At 23.9% G+C, this 18,758-nt stretch overlaps 5 protein-coding genes across 7 annotated transcripts; 1 reads left to right on the top strand and 4 right to left on the bottom strand.

Moving 5' to 3' along the window:
• Positions 1-125: 125 nt before the first annotated feature.
• LOC127287178 (uncharacterized) lies at positions 126-2,431 on the bottom strand. Its single transcript, XM_051313982.1, has 5 exons — positions 1,474-2,431; positions 847-1,001; positions 617-736; positions 450-531; positions 126-367 (listed from the first exon to the last, which is right to left on the bottom strand). Exons 1-5 carry the CDS (start codon positions 2,054-2,056, stop codon positions 162-164), a joined length of 1,146 nt encoding a protein of 381 aa, XP_051169939.1. The 5' UTR covers positions 2,057-2,431; the 3' UTR covers positions 126-161.
• A 295-nt stretch (positions 2,432-2,726) lies between these two features.
• Positions 2,727-4,412, bottom strand: LOC127287183 (60S ribosomal protein L23). Its single transcript, XM_051313987.1, has 4 exons — positions 4,270-4,412; positions 3,958-4,041; positions 3,245-3,373; positions 2,727-2,980 (listed from the first exon to the last, which is right to left on the bottom strand). The coding sequence occupies exons 1-4, from the start codon at positions 4,280-4,282 to the stop codon at positions 2,784-2,786; spliced, it is 423 nt and encodes a 140-aa protein (XP_051169944.1). The 5' UTR covers positions 4,283-4,412; the 3' UTR covers positions 2,727-2,783.
• Positions 4,413-5,183: 771 nt separating this feature from the next.
• Positions 5,184-10,497, top strand: LOC127287174 (metaxin-2-like). Of its 3 annotated transcripts, XM_051313974.1 has the most exons (4): positions 5,184-5,477; positions 5,861-6,440; positions 6,954-7,088; positions 7,454-10,497. In XM_051313974.1, the coding sequence occupies exons 1-4, from the start codon at positions 5,432-5,434 to the stop codon at positions 7,521-7,523; spliced, it is 831 nt and encodes a 276-aa protein (XP_051169931.1). In that variant the 5' UTR covers positions 5,184-5,431; the 3' UTR covers positions 7,524-10,497. The 3 variants fall into 3 exon arrangements, with proteins under 3 accessions (XP_051169931.1, XP_051169932.1, XP_051169929.1); XM_051313975.1 differs by lacking the exon at positions 7,454-10,497 and having other exon boundaries at positions 5,185-5,477; positions 6,954-7,445; XM_051313972.1 differs by lacking the exons at positions 6,954-7,088; positions 7,454-10,497 and adding an exon at positions 6,539-6,918 and having other exon boundaries at positions 5,186-5,477.
• A 51-nt stretch (positions 10,498-10,548) lies between these two features.
• On the bottom strand, positions 10,549-15,356 carry LOC127287173 (CTD small phosphatase-like protein 2). Its single transcript, XM_051313971.1, has 8 exons — positions 15,069-15,356; positions 13,973-14,204; positions 13,761-13,901; positions 13,454-13,691; positions 12,851-13,383; positions 12,421-12,777; positions 12,254-12,349; positions 10,549-12,181 (listed from the first exon to the last, which is right to left on the bottom strand). Exons 2-8 carry the CDS (start codon positions 14,183-14,185, stop codon positions 12,116-12,118), a joined length of 1,644 nt encoding a protein of 547 aa, XP_051169928.1. The 5' UTR covers positions 14,186-14,204; positions 15,069-15,356; the 3' UTR covers positions 10,549-12,115.
• An 810-nt stretch (positions 15,357-16,166) lies between these two features.
• Positions 16,167-18,524, bottom strand: LOC127287170 (uncharacterized). Its single transcript, XM_051313968.1, has 3 exons — positions 18,177-18,524; positions 17,239-18,084; positions 16,167-17,150 (listed from the first exon to the last, which is right to left on the bottom strand). Exons 1-3 carry the CDS (start codon positions 18,252-18,254, stop codon positions 16,644-16,646), a joined length of 1,431 nt encoding a protein of 476 aa, XP_051169925.1. The 5' UTR covers positions 18,255-18,524; the 3' UTR covers positions 16,167-16,643.
• Positions 18,525-18,758: the final 234 nt, after the last annotated feature.

Genomic DNA, 18,758 nt, shown 5'->3' with positions numbered 1-18,758 from the left:
TTTTATTTTTTTTATTAGAAATTTATTTAAAATTATAGAATTGTTATTGAAAAATGAAAGATATTTTTAATTTCTTTTTAATAAAATTATATTTTTCCTTAAAGGTAGAAAATTTTATTTACAAATATTAGACGAAGGCAAAGTTTTTTTTAAAAAAAAATCTACAATTGAGTTACATAAGGATTATTAGATTCAAAGTTATCAAAAATATCATTTGATATTTGTAATTTAAATCGTGAAAATTCCTCAGTTATATTTGGTGTTGGAGGATGAAGATAATCTTTAACAGGCACAAATTTTGGTCCTCCAAATGTGTCAAGCATTGCAATTGATGCAATTTTTAATTTTGCAAAAAAAAAATGATGATCTAGGGATAAAAATTTTAAAAATTAAATATTTTTTTCTTTAATAATTAAATAACTAATATTTGCATTTTTTTTTGTTTTTACCTGCAGGCATATTTTGTAACCATGGATGTCGACTAAATACTGCTTTTTCTGCTATTGTTATTTCCGTAGAATTTATATTTACCTATTGATAAGAAATAAAAAATTATTCATACTTTTTTTGACGTGTAAAATTTAATGGAAAATTAATATTTTTTTATTTTTCTTACGGGTCTTATTTTTCCTGTAAGAATTACTCTTGCACATCGAGGATCCATGGGATCATAATTTTTTTTAATACAATATCGTCCTTGAGCCAAAGTCATCATTAAACTGGCTCGATTGTCTTTCTGTGAAAAATAAAATTTAAATAAAATTAAAATAATTATAATACTATTATTACATTTTTATAATTCAAAGATTATTTTTTTTTAAATTAAAATTTCTTCATTTTACATACGGTTATATCTTGAGCTGTAAAATCCAAGGGAGTTAAATACATGTAAGGAATTCCTGATCCATTTCCAATGATTCCATCGCTAAATGAAATGACATTTACTGAGGGAAATAATTTTATATCTTTTCGTGAACTAATTGTCGCCACCGATGTCCAATCTGCAATATTAAATCAAAAAAAATACTACTATATAAACCATAAAAATAATAATTTATAAATATACTTTCGTTTTTTTTTTATAATTTATAACATTGAATTAATCATTTAAAACAGTGTCAGTAAAATGATTCATAATGAGTGGTTTAATTGTAGATAAAAAGTCATCAATGTAAATTACATGCTAATGACGTGTAATAAAAAAAAATTTATAATTTAAAAACTTGAATTACTATTCAAAGAGTTGTATTTGAAATTAAAATAGTTTTACTGAAATAAAGGAATTTTTTTCTTTTATTTAAAATAATTTTTTTTAAAATTAAAGTAATATTAATTTTGTTAGAAAAGAAAATGCAGTTTTGAAATTATATAAAAAATAAGTAGATCGTGTTTTTGATAATTGAAAAAAAAAATGATTTTTTAACATTGGAATTTTTCGATAAGATAAAATTAATTTTCCTTATTTATACTTACTGGCTTGATTTACAATATAACGAGCCATAAGTGCAGCTTCATTAATTGGTGGTGGATCATTACTATTTTCATTAATTCTTTCTAAAGATTCTTGATTTACTTTATCAATATATTTGTCATATTTTTTCTTTTTTTGTTCATTTTGTTTTTTATATTTCTTCATTTTATCCCCATGTTGTTTATTATTTTCTAATTCATAGTTTTTCTCTTCTTCTTCCTCATCATCATCATCATTATCATTTAATTTATTATAATTCTTCTTTTTAGAAAAATCTTTGTTTTTATAATTCTCCTTCAATTTTTTATCTTTCCATTTTTGTTTCTTGTTACTTATTTCTTCACTATTGTCATCATTAAATTTATTTCTTAATAATAAACTTTGTTCATAACTTTTACTCTTGTCATCATGATCAACATTTAATTTGCTAGTCAATTCTTTTTCCTTCTTCCATTTTTTAAATTCTTCGAATTCTTTGAATTCTTGAAATTCTTTATATTCCTCTGTATTAATATATTCTTTAGCTTGAATAATTATAAATGTGGAAAATATAAAGAAAAAAATTGTTGAACAATGAAGATTCATTTTCTTTTTTTTTGGGAAAAAATTGCGAAGCACTAGAAACCTTTTCAATCAATGTCCGATAAACGACTAAAGTCTGCGACAATGACACTACAATTATACACTTTCTTGACGATATTAATGAGAAAATGAAGGAGTTTACTAAATAAGGAAAAAGATATTTTGAGACGTACTTGAAAAATATATCTTAAAATGACCTAAGGTGACTATAATTAAATGTATATTGTATTTAAAAAGACGTCATACACTTGTCCCTGATTTGAGAAAAAAAATTAGTGATTTCTTGAATGGATTTATAAATTGTCTTACTAAAAATACATTTCTTTTGTACTATATATACATTTTTTAAAGCAAAATTCTATACTATTTCTCTTGTTTACATCTCAGCTGATCAGGAGCGTACGTAGAAATTGCTTCAAAAAAAATATTCAAAATTTCAAGGGGGTTGAACCCCATTCCATACGTTCCTTGGAGTTAAATTTGCGCGCCAATTTTTAAATTTCTTTTTTCTAAATTATTAAAAAAAGCAATAATACAAAAATTGAATTTTTTTTTTTTTTTAAACGAAATATTTACTTTCTTTTTAAATATAAATCATTAATGTCGAAAAATACGAAAGTTTTTATATTTAAAATAAGATTGTTTATATTTTTTTTTCAAAATAATGTACATATTAAATTTGTAGAAGAGCTTTTTATTTTATGTAAGTTAATAAATTTACAAGACGATTTTAGGAGATACTGCTTGCGTTTGATGCAATTCTCGGCCACAAATCCGCACACTCCTTTGCAACTGGTCCTGTAATGGCAGAGCCTTTCATTTCACCTTTATTGTTGACAATCACACCTGCATTGTCTTCAAAATATATAAAGACACCATCCTTCCTGCGGAATGGCTTTCGTTGCCGAATTACTACCGCTGGCATAACTGAAAATAAAAATTATCTACTTTAAAAACATTTTATAGGGGAGAAAAACAAAAAACAAAAAACGAAATGTTTTGATCATATTGAAAGAATATTTTGAATAATTATTATTTCTATATTTATATTTTTATATTTAATAAAAATTAGAATTAAAAAAATGTTTTTAAATTATACAACTCATTTTGTAATTATTAATTTGTAACAATCTCTTTTAACGGAAATAACGTTCATTTAATTAATTAATTTCATTTTTTTTTAATGCTTACCCTTTTTTCTTAGTTCAGGCTTTCCTTTTTTAACAGTTGCAACAATCATATCACCAGAACCCGCAGCGGGTAAACGGTTCAAACGACCTTTAATTCCCTGTACTGCGATAACATAGAGATTTTTTGCTCCTAAAAATATATAACAAAAATTTTAATTATCTTCTATTTATTCCTTTGCAAATATAAAAAATAAATGTAAAATTCAACTCATGACAAACAATAATAATGTATATATTTTAAATTACAACAATTATTTCTCATAAAAAAATATATATATATAGTTTTATCGAAAAATTCTTATATTTACTTCTAAAATATTTAAAATTACAAAAGAATTAATAAATTAGTTGTTAAATAATAAATTATTACAAAATACTTTAAAAAGTATTTCCAAACTAAATTTTCCTAATTAGAATAAAAAAAAAAAATCCCTTGAATTAAATATTCATTTACAAATATCAATTGAAGAAAGTTAATTTATTTGTGTAAAAAAAATATTACTAGTATTAATTTATTTATTATTTATCTTTAACATTGTTAAGATATCTTGTTTTTTTCCGCCAGAAAAAATATTATCACAATATAAAGAAAGAAAATCAAAAATATTTTTAATTAAAAACTTAGAAAAAAGCATCAAATGAAACAATGTGTCATTCTCTGTTTTTGAGGTTATGTTTTGGGAATTAATTTTTTTTTGCAAATGATAAACTCACCTGTGTTATCGGCACAATTGATAACTGCTCCCACGGGTAAACCAAGGGATATCCGGAATTTAGCTCCTGCAGAACCTCCACGACCTTAATCGACAAAAATTGATGATTATTGATAAACATTTTCTTTAATAAAAATTCACAATCAGTTCACACACATTTGTTTTTTGTAGTCGTTAAAATATCACTGCAAACATATATTTATGAATAGAAACTTTTTGAATTATTAGACTTGAATTATTCGCATTCTATTTCACTGGATGATTAAATTCTGTCGAGATTTTAATGGATTAAAATCATTAAAGAAAAACCTACCTCTCTTCGACATGGTGGCGACTTTTGAAAGAAAAAGAAGCTCCTTTTCACTGATCACAGAGCATTCGTTTTTGCGCACGTCACGTGTCACTTCCGGTCATAATACACTGTTTCCGTTTGCGGTAAAACTGATGAAATTTCAAAATTTTCTGGTTCAATTTAAAAAAGAAAATAATAATTTAAATAAATCATTTGTTTATAATGTTTTGCCAACAACATTTTAAGACAATGAAATTATTTCAATCTGGAATTTTCAGTGACGTGTTTTCCGGTTTGAAAAGAGAGGTTAGAAAAATTGATTTTTTAGTTTTCGTTATTTAATTTAGATTCTAGGCGTATGTAACATAAAATACTTGTTTTTTTTCAAATTTAGCAAATTTTAACGCATTTTCTATTCTTACTGTATTTTTTTTATAACAAAAGGTCTAAAACTTTGACATTTTTTGGTTATGTGTTTTTTTTTATGGAAAACACTTGAAGGTTGAATGTATTTAATAAAAATTGATAAAATGCACTAAATTATTTAGATTGATACTTCAAAAAATTTGCAAGAATCTTTCACACCTGGGGATAGAGAAATTTCGCATTTCTGTGGTAAATATTTGACACCTAATAATATTGTTGACTTATTTATTATGTCTAAATGCATCAATATTAATGACTTATTGAACACTAATGACTGTAAATTTACATTTCTTATATATATAAAAAAAACATTTAAAGTATTTTAATTTTAAAAAACAGTTAACAGAAATTTACCGGAAATTGTTGACTCTATTTCCGTTTGACTCTTCCAAAACCTGAACACAACTTTAATTGGTTACTTATGCCCGCGAATATTTGAAATGTCAATATGTTCAAATGCCTTGACGCATGCGCAGTGGTCTATATTTAGGTTTTGGAAATGTTTTTTTCGTCTGCTAAAAAGTAAAAATAAAAAAAAAAAAATGATGTGTGAAGAGAAATATTTTATTTTTATTGTTTAAAAGAATGTTATTACTGAAATGAATTATATGTAAATAGTATTGATGCAATTAAAACAAAAAATCATTTTTTACCAGACGCAAATATCAATTTTCAAATAAAAAGGCTTGAATTTATATTTATAATACATAAATTTTAAATCATTATTAAATAATTATTTTTATCAAGATTTACAAAAATGCCTAAAGTATTGTTAACAGAAACTATTTCTATGGAGCTTGGAGGTAATTATAAATATTCAAGTTTTTTTTTTATTAAAAGAAAAATTGGTATGTTTTCTCCTTTGTAGACATAACCTCACTTTTTATTTAAAACTGTTTAGATATTTTATTATTTATTAAAAGAATAATAATTATTATTATTATTTAATAACAATTTTTTTTCATAAAAACATATGCAATAAATAAAATAAAAGTCATAGAAATTTAAATAAAATATGAAAAATTGTAATTGAATTTATATAACAAGGAAAATAATTTTAATCACAATTTTGATAAATGGAAAATTTTAGAATAAATAAATTATTAAAGTTAATTAGGAATATTATTTCTCTATTTTTATTTTTTTTAAAGAAAAATTGATTTTTTATTTTCTTAATTAATTTTAGCCCAAGATCCATGGCCGCAATTAATTAAAATGTATCAACCATATGAGGTCGAACAAATTTTATTGCCGGACAATTCAAATTGTCTCGCTGTACAAGCATATTTAAAAATGTGTAATTTAGAATTTCAAGTTGAACCACGAAGAAATGCCGAATATATGTCACCCTCTGGACGTGTTCCATTCATAGAATGCGGTGCATTTGTCATCTCAGATTTCAATGGAATTGTTAATTTTATTAATTCAAAAGGCACAAGTTTATCAGATGAATTAGAAGCAACCGATAAAGCAGACATGAGAGCATATATTTCATTGGTAAATGATGTTCTTGTTAATGCCGAACAATATATTTGTTGGTGTGAAAAAGATACATTGAACAATATCACAAAACCAAGATATGGAAGTGTTTATCCATGGCCATTAAATTATATTTTAAATTGGCAAAAACAATCGCAAGTGATAAAAAAACTCAAAGTTTTAGGCTGGTATAATAAAACACTCGATGAAGTTCTTGATGAAGTGAAAAATTGCTGTGATGCACTATCTGAACGACTTGAGAATAAAACATATTTTTTCGGCGAAAGGTATAAAAAAAAAAATATTTATATACTTTTTGTAATTTTAATTACACTTTAAATTATTTTGCACATTTTTTTTTTCATTTTTTTTTTTTTTTTTAAAGGCCAACCGAATTGGACGCATTGGTTTACGGACATGTGAAAGCCCTTACCATCACTGAATTCCTTCCCTCTATTTCAAATACGATTAAACAATATCCTTTAATAATGAAGCACAATCATTATATTCACGAGCAATACTTTGATGAAATCGCAAAATCAATAAGCGATGATTTCGAAGTAATTGACAAATTTTGTGAAGATTCATGGAAATTTTCTTATTCCAACGAATCCATTTTTACATCATCCACATAAGATCCAAATTTTATGCACAATCCAAATTCCTCATTGACAAAAAGTGAATTAAATATTGTCTAAATTTTCTTTTTTCAAATGAAATAAAGAAAAAAAAAAAAAATTATTTTCGAAAAATTTAATAACTTCATTTTTTTTTCCTTTTTTTTTTTGTTTTATTTGCAGACCAAACGAATTGGATGCCCTAGTTTTTGGACATATGTTTACAATTATAACAACATCGCTTCCAAAAAATTTATTGGCTGATATCATCAATAAATATCCCACGCTTGTTACATTTTGCAAGCGCATCGAAAATAGGTATTTTACGCCAACGACAGATTAGGGGGAAAAAAAAACAATTTTTCGTTACGTGATGACAATATATTTGTTTTTTTTTGTGTAAATTACATTTTTTTCTGTGAAAAAATATATGCAAATAATAATGATAAACTTTAGTAGTAATTCTATTAAATTTTGTCAAATTAAATGACATTGAAAAGTAACGAAAATTTGATTAGATTAATTTTCAAAATAGCGATTATTAGTGAATTAAAATTAAAAATCATCGATTTAAAAATAAAAATTAAATGATAATGTAATTATTTAGTTAGACTGTTAAATTCTACGTGCATGTTGAAAATACAATTATTATTATTATAATGTTTTGAAATTAAATTTTTCAGCATTTTTTACTCTCAAGCTATCTTTGAAACAGAGAATTGGAGGCGAGAATTAAGTAGCACGACTCATTAAAAAAAAAAAAACTAAAAAAAAATTCCAATTGGTGATCGCACTACATCTTCACAATGTACCTGCTCATTTACTACCTCAGATCATGTAACATCACAATCAACTGAGCGCATGATCTTTTAATAATTACTGAAAGCAAAAAAAATATATATATATATTTAATTGTAAATAGTAAAAAAAAAAAACGGAAAACTTATTTTTCAGTTAATTTATTTCTTAATCGAATTAAAGACTATTTTTTCCTATTTATTTTAATTGCTTTTTTTAACAATAAAAATTTGTCAACTCGAAACGAAAAAAAAAAATAAATTTTTATTGAAACGAATGTCAGTTACGTACTTCTTGTCTCCAACATCTGGAAATTATTCCCCAATCTAAATTATTTTACAAATATTTCAATTTTTTTCGTTTGAAAAAAAAAATAATGTTTTCAAAATTTACAAAATTAAATAAGAAACATTTATATTTCGAACATTTATTTTTTTATATGTCTTTTACAATTTTCTCAGTCGTAACAATTTTTGAACTTGTACATTTTTCTCTTTAAATTCAAAGTATTTGCGACATAGTTTCTTTTTTTGGAAAAATGAAATTTTCTTAAAAATTATTTTCATATCTCAAATGTTTCATTCTAAAAGAATGATTTTTTTTTAATTTTCCAAATTTTAGTAAAAAAAAAAAAAAAAAAAATAATAAATAAAGCGTAATGAAAGAAAAATAATATTTTTAAAAGAATTAAAAAAATTTTAAACTAATATACAAAAATAATAAGGATTAAAATAACTCGAACTCTATCCTAGATAATTTTTTTTATTTTCAAAATACTTTCTCGAGATACTTAATTTTCAAGTTTTCTTTTTTGGAAGACTACTCTCTGAAAATGCTTTGAGAATATTTACATTTCTTTGCTATTTTCGGAGAAACTTCACATTTCATTTTTTTATGTCTCGAATTTAATTTTTTTTCATTCACTAATTACGTTAATTATAAAATATAAATTATCCCTTGCGCGTTTTTTTGTTGCCTCTCCTAAAAAGGAAATTTTTTTTTTTTACAGTAATAACATTTTTTCAATAAATTTTTTTAAATATCAAAATAAAAAAATGTGATTTTCAATTTTCAACAATATTTACAAATTTTCTCTTTTTTTCAAATAGAGCGAAATCAAAAGATTTTCGTTAAAAACACGAAAGGGATTTATTATAAAAAATCTCTGTTATATTAAGCTCGAATTTTCAATTTTTCGTTTAAGACTAATTTCTATATATATATATATATATAATAAAAATTTTGAATTTAAAATTTACATAAGAGTTTGAATTATTAAATTTATTATATATTTGTGTAATTTAAGAGAAGGATTAAAGAAAAAAGAAAGTGCCAAAGAATATTAAGGAAAAAATAGAGTAATGTGTATTGACAAAAAAACACAGATTGAAGTGAATTAAAAATAGAAAAGTATTAAACATTTTTTTTCTTTTTTTGTAGATTAACTGCATTTTTTATGAACAAAAAAAAATGACCTTGCAAGAATTTTTTTTCATTTTTCTTTGCAAGCGAAAGTTTCAAGTTTCCTTTACAACTACAATTCATTTACGATTCTATAACATCTGCGATGTATGTACATGACAAGATTATAAATATTCTCTAATTAATTGTGCTCTAAACAGGTGTAACATCTACAACGATTTTTTTTTATTTTTTTATTTTTTGTTGGTCTCGTTTAGGATGACAATCATAAACTAAAGAAAAACATATATATATTTTTTTTTTCATCGTTTCTTGGAAGAAGAAAAAATTTGTTTCTTGAAAACAATTTTTTTTTTTTTAATTACCAAAATGCGATGGAAATTTTTCTTTTAAACAATTCTTTAGTTTGTGATTGTATCTGGTGGGTCGAACAACTTATCTACTTACAAAACCATGCGAAAATGCAGTTTTTTTTTTTCGAAGACAGTTTCATCATTGACGGATAATTTTAATTTACCACCATTTTATAAAAAAGAGAGTATTTTTATATAAATAAAATTCAGTCGTTGAAAAAAAAAATAATAATTTTCTAAATTAAAAAAGTAATAAGAAAATGAATTTCAAAAATTAAATCTAAATTTTTACGATTTAATCGTTTTAATTTACATTTTATATTTATATTTAATAATAATAATAAACAATTCGTGCTGAATTCATTAATAGTCAATGTCAATGATTTGTCATTCGAATTTTGTACAATTTTGTCAATGACTATTTTTGTGATTATGAACTTCTATCTACGAATTACTTAAGCAATTTTACACCTTTACATATATAATGATAAAGAAAAAATATTTATCTGAAAAAAATTGTCCCGACAAATTTTCGATTAAATTTCAGATAAATATTTTTTACTCAAGGTATTTGCATATTTTTTTTATTTTTATTTATTCTTAAATATTCATGTATATAATTGTTTATTAATGTATGGCATATTTTCTTGTCGGCGCTTCAGTCAAAAACGTTATTAACATTTGAACGTGATTTAATATTTCTTTGAAATTAACTTTAAAAAAGAAAAAATCCAATTCTAATTTGCAAAGTCTTTTTTTTTAAATAAAAAACATATATATACATCTCGAAAATAAAATTGTCATAATAAAATTTATCAACATTTTTTGTAAAGAGGAAAATAAATTTTTAATTTTTGCTTCAAAATTAAAATAATTTTGCTTTGTACTTGAAAGTGACTAATTCGAATAACGTTCATATTTTCACTTCAAACACCGTTTTTTTTTCGAGACTATATATATTTATATTATAGAATCCATTATATATATATTTTGTAAATATTTTATTATTTTTCGAGAAAAAATGCAGAGAGAAATTTATTTATCTAAAATTGGACCTATTTTCAGAATAGAAAGCTTTCATGTTACAATTTTGAACTTGCTTTTTCCTCTAACTTATATAAATTGATAGAAGATATTTTTTTTTTTTCCTTTTTTTTAAAAAATGGAAATTATCCTAAATACTATTTTTCTTTTAATACTATATATTCTTTTTTTTTTTTTTTTTTTTTTTTTTTGATTACAGAGATTATTTTTCCTATTTCTTATAAACGGAATTCTTCAAAATGTGTATAGAGCACATATTTGTGCGTGACGGTATTGATAATAAAAAAAAAAAATTATTATAATTTGCGCGTGACGATATTAAAAAAAAAATTCTATTTTGCTATTTATAATAAAAAAAAAATTAATTTATGAATCACTTTTTACTATTCTAATAAAACAAAAAGTTAATTCAATTGTAATATAAGAAAATGGTTTCTAAAATGAAAATAAAAATTCGCTCTGTTAATTATTGTGCATGGAAATTGTTAAAATTTAATAAAATGGAAGCTTATTTGACTGAAATGAAATTTACACGTTTATAATTCACGGTAAAATTTAAAATCTTACAAGATGAAAAGAAAAAAGGAAAACACTTTTAAATGCAATGGAAAAATTGTGCGTAAATAAAAATTTAATTGATCCTCACAGATCATTGGTCTCTTTTTAAGAATATAAAAATGTTAATTGAATTATTCTCAAATTTTATATTTAAAGTGTATTAATATTTTGAATATAATTTTTTTTTTTTTAAATATATTTGTAATCATTTTTTTTTCAATTTCATTAGAAATATTTAAATGAAATATAAAATATTTGTAAAATTTCAATTTGAGAGATTTTAAATATTTTTTTAATAAAATATTTACCAAATAATTCAATTAAAATTATATTTGATATATATAAATAAAAATCTCATTAAAATAACAGTTTTTTTTTAAAGTAAAACTTAAAGTTTGTGACTTTCTTAAAATTATTTGAAATTTTTATCGTATTTAAAAAAAAACTACGATTATAGCACAAAAAAATGTCTTTCTATAAAGTACTTAATATTAGATATATAAAAAAAAAGCTTTTAAAATATTAAACATATATCGTATATATATATATTTATATATATGTATGTAGCTTATTTCGGAAGCTTTAAAGAACATGACGCTCTGCATATTCTTGACAATTTATAGTCAAGTTACGTAAATTTATTTTTAATTTTTAATGATATTTTACTATTTTTGCGAGGTGTGTATTTCTCCAGGAATAATTCTCATTTGTTTAATGAATTAAAAGAAAAATGCAAGTTATCTCAGAAACAAAAACCAGTTTGTCTCGAAGAGAAAACTTGAATCATGAAATTAAAAAAAAATATTTCCATTGAAAGCTCACCTCGCAATTAATTATCAACGTTTTTTTTTATTTTTTTTTTAAATATTGCCATTGAAGCATAAAAAATATTTCCTTCTAAAAATCCCTTTTTGAGAAAAAATTTTATTAAATAAATAAATAAATAAAAAAAAATACTTTTAAAGCAATTTGCTTTTTTTTTTAGAGAAAAATTTAATTTTTCTTTTGATCGAAAATGGTTTTTAGAAGGAAATTTTCTTTTTGACGAATAATCGTCATATTAGAGAATCTATATTTATCCTACATTACCATTAAATGACCAACAATCGCTTAAATTGATAAATACTCTTCTCGCCTCTCAGTCGAGATTTGGATATAATTTTACTTAAGTTAATCCGGTGGTAGAAAACTGAAAAGACGAAATTGATCTCGAATGTGCGGTCTAACGTCTCCACCCTGAAAAATGGAAATTATTTATTTCCCGTTTTTTTTTTTTTTGGTGACAATAAATATTTTTTAGATATTTACCCAGTGAACGAGATTTTCGAGAAATGGTAAAAGTTTAATTAGTTCATTATCAGAACGATCTGCAAACCAACTTTCAATTGGTATTCCATTTTCCAACTGTAAAAAGAAAAAAAATATTAATAAATTTAATTTTTAATTTATAATTTGAATGAAAATGAAATATTTACTTGATAGCCAAATGCTTGTGGACTATTATCGATGATCACAGTTTTTGATAAGTCTCTTCCAAGAATAGACAAATCTTTTATGTAGTTACCATTAACGCAAACGCAATGCTCTCGAAATAGACGATATTTAATTAATTTTCTTGTTGGATCGAGAAGATTCATCAATTTATTTGCATAAACACGTTTACTGGCTGTGAATAAAATCACTTCGTATAATGATGATACGTGTTCTAAAAATTCACGAAAAAATGGCCGAGTTCTCACGAAAACGGTATACGTGACATCTTGAAATACAACTGGAAAACGAAATGCCGCATCGGAAAGTTCTTGTAAACTACAATGAACAAGTGTTTCATCCTAAAAATAAAAAAAAAAAAAATAAGAAAAATAGAAAAAATTTGAAAATTTCTTTTTTTAAATAAATTCTTACCAAATCCAAAACTAAACTAAATTCTGGACTACTTCGTGTTTTAAGAGGAAGAGCTGGACATCTTGCGCGCATTGCCGGTGTTAATGGTGGTAAATGTTTAATAAATACATAAGGATCAAATGGTTCCCAATCATCTTGTACATGTGTCACCATTGTATCAACATCGCAACTTTCAACAATTTCTTCACCACCAACCTCAATGTATTTCACATCATTATATTCACCTTCAATTTCTTCGGCATTATTGTATTTTTCATCACAATTTTCATCATTTGAATTAATTGAATAAATACTATTGCTATATTTTGAGCTCGAATACATGGTAGACTCATATTTAGAAGACTCATCATTATCAATGTTCTTTTCACTATTATTCTCATTATTATTGATAAAGGAAAACTTTGAATTTGGAAAATATCTTTCAGTTGGAAATGATGAACGATTATTGTACATTGAAGACGAATGCATTACACTGTAATATTCCTCGGAAGTTTCATTTGTTGTACACGCTGAATAATGTAGCGAAAGAATATCTGCTTGAAAAAATATTAATTAGATATTAATTAAATAATGTAATTTGATAAAAAAAAAAAAAAAGATTACCGCTGGTTCTATTTCCCTCTTCGTCCAAGAGGTACGAAAGATCGTTATGTGGTCCTTCGGTTGATGATGGCATTATTTCAGTCAATGATAGACCATTGGAAGAAATTTTATTATCCTGAGAAGAAGCGGGATTCACTGATTCTGTAATAGTTAACGGAGCTTGATAAACTGATAACGTAGAGATACTCCAATTTTCCTTTGTCTCATCTGGTTTCGATACTTTTGTTGACTTTGAAGGCTAAAAAAAAGAGAAAATTTCCTTTAATTTTCAAATCAGGAGGAATTAAAAAAAAATAAATAAACTTACAATTGTTACATCTTTAGGTGCAGAACGATGTAATGGCGTTGACGTTACCATTGATCTTTTGATACATTTTCGACGACGAGGTCCTCGCTCGCGTCTTATTGGCGCTGCTTTAGCAAAATGTAAAACGTTTTCCTTACAAGTCTGAAATAAATTAAATTATTAATAAATAAGACTAAAACCGGATTTTTTTTTATTTTTTTTATTTTACAAACCTCTTTGAGAAAATTTGGTGAACGTCGCCTCCAACGTGATAATCTACCGCAACGACTTGAAGTATTAACACGTTGACTACTATTATTGATAGCTGGTACTTTTCTCACAGCACCAGTTTGAACTCGTCTTACAGAAACTTTTGATCCTTGGACACTATTTGTCCCTAAACGTCCCCTCAGCCTTCGACTCACATGTTCACTTCTTAACCACATCTCTCTTCTATTAAATTCCCTGAAAAATTCAAATTTTTTTTTTTTATACAAAAAGAACGTATTTTTATCTCTTCTCATATTTGAAAAAAAAAATTCATACAGAGATATATGATCAGTCCAGTAAGCAAGAATACCATTCTATCTTTAGAAAATAACCATTACACATGAGTAAGGTGAATACGATACAGAAAATTCCAAAAATAGTCATATGTCGAATTGCAAAAAAAAAAAATCATCAAATTCGTTGATTTTTTAAATAAAAAAAAAAAAAATTTATTTAGTCATATTTATCAAAAAGAGATTTGTGATATTTTCAAAATATAAAAATTTAACCCCCTCCCCTAAAAAAAAAAAATTTGCGCGGGAAAATTTTTTTTGATACAAAAAAAAGGGGCGTATCAGTTTCTATACATGATGTTGTTAATATACACACAACAAACGCGAGAATTCATTTATTTGTGTTGGTTTATGAGTGTATATCGATTTGTGTGTTATGTTACGATGCTCCGCAAGCCGCTCGCTCTGAACGTTTTTCGTTATATATATATGTATATATACGACACAAGTAGGATGGAAAGAGAAGAGAATGAAAGAGAAGAGAGACTCTAGTATACTCAAGAAATAATATATAATGGAAACAAATTCGCAATGAATTGTTAATTTCAATAATAAATAATTTAAAAATGATAAATAAATAAAAAAAAAAAAATAGGTCGATTAGGTTTGGCGGTCTCCGGCGACGGCGGCCGCTATAGAATCGATCGAAAGTTTGAAAGTGCGGTGGCGGCGGCATATCAACGACCCTGAAAACCCGAAAAATTCCCGCGAAAACACAATACTCGATGAATGTAACAGAATTATGATAATTCATTAAATTACTCACCATCACTGAAAGTTTATTGGTACTATTGTCAGCCATTCAAAAACAATTTCACTCTAATAAACCATCAAAACTTTTTTATTTAAAACGACACACACTAGCGTTCACTTTTCATCCCCCCGAAAACTAAAACAAACATGGCTGCGGCGTCACTCATTGAAAACGAAGTCAAATTCAATAACATTTCGATTTACATGTTTTAATTAAAACAATTCTTTTTTATTTTCACTATTTTCAATTAACTGCTATCAATTTTAAACCCTTTTTTTAATGTCGAAAAAATAAATGTCAATTGTAGACAGTTACTTGACTCGGAAGTCGATTAATACTACGCATGCGCAATAAATTCGCCCTCTTGCGTTCACTGCAGAAAGTTTTTTGAAATTTAAAATTACTAAAAAAAAAAAGAAAAAATCCATTGTTTTATAATAAAATTACAATTAATGTTTACCTAAAAAATGTTGTGTTTACATTATACAATATTAGAACACAACAATTGAATATATTTAGCATAGATACCAAGATTAAATTTATATTATAAAAGCAATAATTTGTTTTTATATTTTAAATTATAAAATTAGTACTACATGCGCCATCTATCGGGACAATTTGAAATCTTCTACACAACTTGTACATATGATAATTCTCAGTTTCAAAAATTCAAATATTTAAATTTCAAATTCAAATTTATTATTATTCTATTTATTAAAAAAGTATTTACATTTTGGTATTTAAATAGTATTTGAATTTATTAAATAGTTAAATTAAATAAATTTATGTTTTAAAAATAACAATTTTTTTCAAATAATCAAATCAATTAGCTATTATTATTATTATTTCTATTAATTATAATTTAAAAAAATAATTATATTATATTAATACATACTTTAAAAAAGTATAAATAAAAGCAGGGAATAAAAATCAGTTAAAATTGACAAATATAAAAATATTAATTATAAATATGATAGATAATGTAAAAAGTAATTTTACATATTTGAAAATTACAAAAATATTCAGAACATGAATGTATTTATTATATTGATATAATATATATGTATACTTGATAGTTACAATTAACATTCACATGCACTGATTAATTATTTTTATATCGAAATTTTGATAATTGCGTTATATACGTTTAAAAAAATTAAAACACTCGGTTTTTGTATATTATATTAAAAATTTCTCTGAAAATTGTGATTATAATATAAAATTATTTTTAAAAAAATATATTTAAAAAAAAAACTTTGAGCATCAAATTTAAAAAACTATATTTTTTTTATTCTATTGTCACTTATAATTTTTTTTTTTTTTTTTATCAATTGAAATTATGAAAAATGTTTTGCCTTTTGGAAGAAAAGAATTTCTCAAATTTTTGTGAGACTTTTTTCAAATTTCTTGGAAGATAATTTTTGTACATTGTTTTGAATTCATTTATGTAAAAAAGTTTTTTAAAAACCAAAAGTTTCTGATATTATTTTCAGTCAAAATTTCTACTCTCCATTATTAGTGGAGAAAGAAAATTTATTTTTTTTTTTACTTTTTTTTTTTTTTTTTTAATAAAAAAAGAAAATGTACTTAATTTAAATTATCTTCGTTACTATTTTTACTAATTTCATTTGTATTTTCAACTTTAATATTCGATAATTCTTCCGTATTATTATTGTTAAATGCAGCGTCATAGGAATTTTTAATTTCCGACGATATTGTTTTTGATGTTTTAACAATTTTCAATTCTGAATTTTCAATTTTCAATATTTTCTTATTTTTATCTGAATTTGATAATTTTTTCACATAAAAATATTGAATAATTGCAATAGCAATAAGGGCAAATATTCCAAAACAAAGTAAAACTTTTTTTGACCTCCATATAAACCAATCATAATGATGACAAATTTTTCCAAAGAAAAAATAATACAATCCAACAAGACTAAACGCTGATGTACAAATTTTTGGAAATAATATACCGACGAGATAATAAATTTGTGTGTGAAAGCAAATATTTGCAAATCCAAATGAAAATGCTTCCATGATCCATAGAAAATTGTTATAATATATGCCAATCTCATTGAATTTGTTTACATTCTGTAAAAATATATTTCCCATTAATAACAATATTATCTATAAAAAAAAAAAAATTAAGATTCAATAATTAATAAAAATAAATTCTCACCACAGGTTCATTGTTTAAACTGATTTCTCTCAATATGGAACCAATGTAAACGAAGATAGATAAAATTATATATCCCACATAGGTAATATTCAATGAATCACTTTTCTTGTATATACAAAAGCTATAAAATAAAACACCGCATATTTCTCCATATCTCACTGACATTGGAAAATCATAACTAACATCAAACACTGTATTTGACAATTGTCCCGTAAATGCGGCAATAAAACAAATTAATAACATTTTCCAACTAATTAAAAGATGAAGCATTGTCTTTAATAAATTTCGAATATTAAAAAATGGTCCCTTATTTTGTGTCTGTTCAGATTCATTAAATTTTCCATTATTTGGAATACATTCGACACCACCCGATTTATATTCATTTGTTTCTTCATCTTTAATTAAAAAAAAGAAACTAAAACTAAAAATCATAAAAAAAATATTAATTCCATTAATCGTTGATTTGGAAATATTTTGAAAATACTTCATTTTAATTAAATCAAAAAAATCAAAATTATATGCAAAAAGAAATATTTCAATATTAAACCAAAAATTAGATATATAAATATTAATTTTTTCACTATTTTTATTTTCAACAAGACATTTTCCTTGTGCAACGTAACCAAGCGCTGTTCCCAAACCAAGAACTGCTGACGATATTAATAATAATTTTGTTTTTGCCCAAAGATATGTGCTGACAAAAAATATATGACACGCATAACTGGTGAGAATTGAAATTCTTGTTCCTGCCAATGTCACATACAATGGTGCCAATAAAATGCATAGCACAAGAGCAACATGAAAAATTAATCCTAATCTCTCGTCATTGAATTCATGATTGTAAAACTAAAAAAAAGAAAATCCATTTTTTATCATTAATTCTAAAAGAAAAAATAATTTTTTTTATTTAAGAAAAAATTTTTTTTAATTTTACTCACCTCTGATTGAATTCCAGAAACTGAGACATATCCCCAACTCAAAATTATGATATTCAATTTTTCTCTATTAATTTTCATGTTGTTATTTTCGAAATTTTGAAAAAAAAAATCTTTTTTTTTGATGAGTCAGCCTTTGAATTTCTATAAAAAATTAGTGTAAAATTTTTTTCTTCATTTCCCCCACCTCCCCTTGAAATCACTCACAATAAATGAGAAAAAAAATAACTTTTGAGATTTATTTGTTTACATCCAACATAATTATTTTATGTCAATAAAAATCGTTTTGATAGAAAAAAAAATATGAATGAATTTTTCACTGGGGGGGAGAGAGAAAAATGTGAACTTCATGCGCACACTGCGTCTGACCTTTTTATTGATCTATACGGGATGAACGCAGGAAATTCATATTATTTCATCTAAAATAATTTTTTGCGAAAAAAAAAAAAATTTTTCATTCACAAAAAGTATATAAAAAAATAATAATTTTTTTTTTTTGTTGAAAAAAATTAAAATTTGTTTCTAAAAATTATGAAAATTATTCCAATTATGTGTGAAATATTTTTTAATTTTACAACAAAATTT

The sequence above is a fragment of the Leptopilina boulardi genome, unplaced genomic scaffold (genome assembly GCF_019393585.1).
Source record: "Leptopilina boulardi isolate dan_hultmark-lab unplaced genomic scaffold, ZJU_Lbou_2.1 LbouV2_368, whole genome shotgun sequence".
In the NCBI taxonomy this organism is placed as follows: Eukaryota; Metazoa; Arthropoda; class Insecta; order Hymenoptera; family Figitidae; genus Leptopilina; species Leptopilina boulardi.
Note: the sequence above shows the minus strand (reverse complement) of the source record. Positions and strands in the feature narration are given on the sequence as shown.

What these genes read in the sequence shown, in the direction of transcription:
- LOC127287178 (XM_051313982.1), bottom strand. Translation starts at nt 2,056, where the DNA reads ATGAATCTTCATTGTTCAACAATTTTTTTCTTTATATTTTCCACATTT. An exon ending in TTATATTGTAAATCAAGCCA is followed by an intron (nt 1,002 to 1,473) that starts GTAAGTATAAAT and finishes TTAATATTGCAG; the next exon opens with ATTGGACATCGGTGGCGACA. An exon ending in GTTACAAAATATGCCTGCAG is followed by an intron (nt 368 to 449) that starts GTAAAAACAAAA and finishes TTTTATCCCTAG; the next exon opens with ATCATCATTTTTTTTTTGCA.
- LOC127287174 (XM_051313972.1), top strand. Translation starts at nt 5,432, where the DNA reads ATGCCTAAAGTATTGTTAACAGAAACTATTTCTATGGAGCTTGGAG. An exon ending in TATTTCTATGGAGCTTGGAG is followed by an intron (nt 5,478 to 5,860) that starts GTAATTATAAAT and finishes AATTAATTTTAG; the next exon opens with CCCAAGATCCATGGCCGCAA. An exon ending in ACATATTTTTTCGGCGAAAG is followed by an intron (nt 6,441 to 6,538) that starts GTATAAAAAAAA and finishes TTTTTTTTAAAG; the next exon opens with GCCAACCGAATTGGACGCAT.
- LOC127287183 (XM_051313987.1), bottom strand. An exon ending in CAATTGTGCCGATAACACAG is followed by an intron (nt 3,374 to 3,957) that starts GTGAGTTTATCA and finishes ATATATTTTTAG; the next exon opens with GAGCAAAAAATCTCTATGTT. An exon ending in GCCTGAACTAAGAAAAAAGG is followed by an intron (nt 2,981 to 3,244) that starts GTAAGCATTAAA and finishes TTTTATTTTCAG; the next exon opens with TTATGCCAGCGGTAGTAATT.
- LOC127287173 (XM_051313971.1), bottom strand. Translation starts at nt 14,185, where the DNA reads ATGTGGTTAAGAAGTGAACATGTGAGTCGAAGGCTGAGGGGACGTTTA. An exon ending in CACCAAATTTTCTCAAAGAG is followed by an intron (nt 13,902 to 13,972) that starts GTTTGTAAAATA and finishes AATTTATTTCAG; the next exon opens with ACTTGTAAGGAAAACGTTTT. An exon ending in AGAGGGAAATAGAACCAGCG is followed by an intron (nt 13,384 to 13,453) that starts GTAATCTTTTTT and finishes TTTTTCAAGCAG; the next exon opens with ATATTCTTTCGCTACATTAT.
- LOC127287170 (XM_051313968.1), bottom strand. Translation starts at nt 18,254, where the DNA reads ATGAAAATTAATAGAGAAAAATTGAATATCATAATTTTGAGTTGGGGA. An exon ending in TTTCTGGAATTCAATCAGAG is followed by an intron (nt 18,085 to 18,176) that starts GTGAGTAAAATT and finishes TCTTTTTTTTAG; the next exon opens with TTTTACAATCATGAATTCAA. An exon ending in GTTTAAACAATGAACCTGTG is followed by an intron (nt 17,151 to 17,238) that starts GTGAGAATTTAT and finishes ATATTTTTACAG; the next exon opens with AATGTAAACAAATTCAATGA.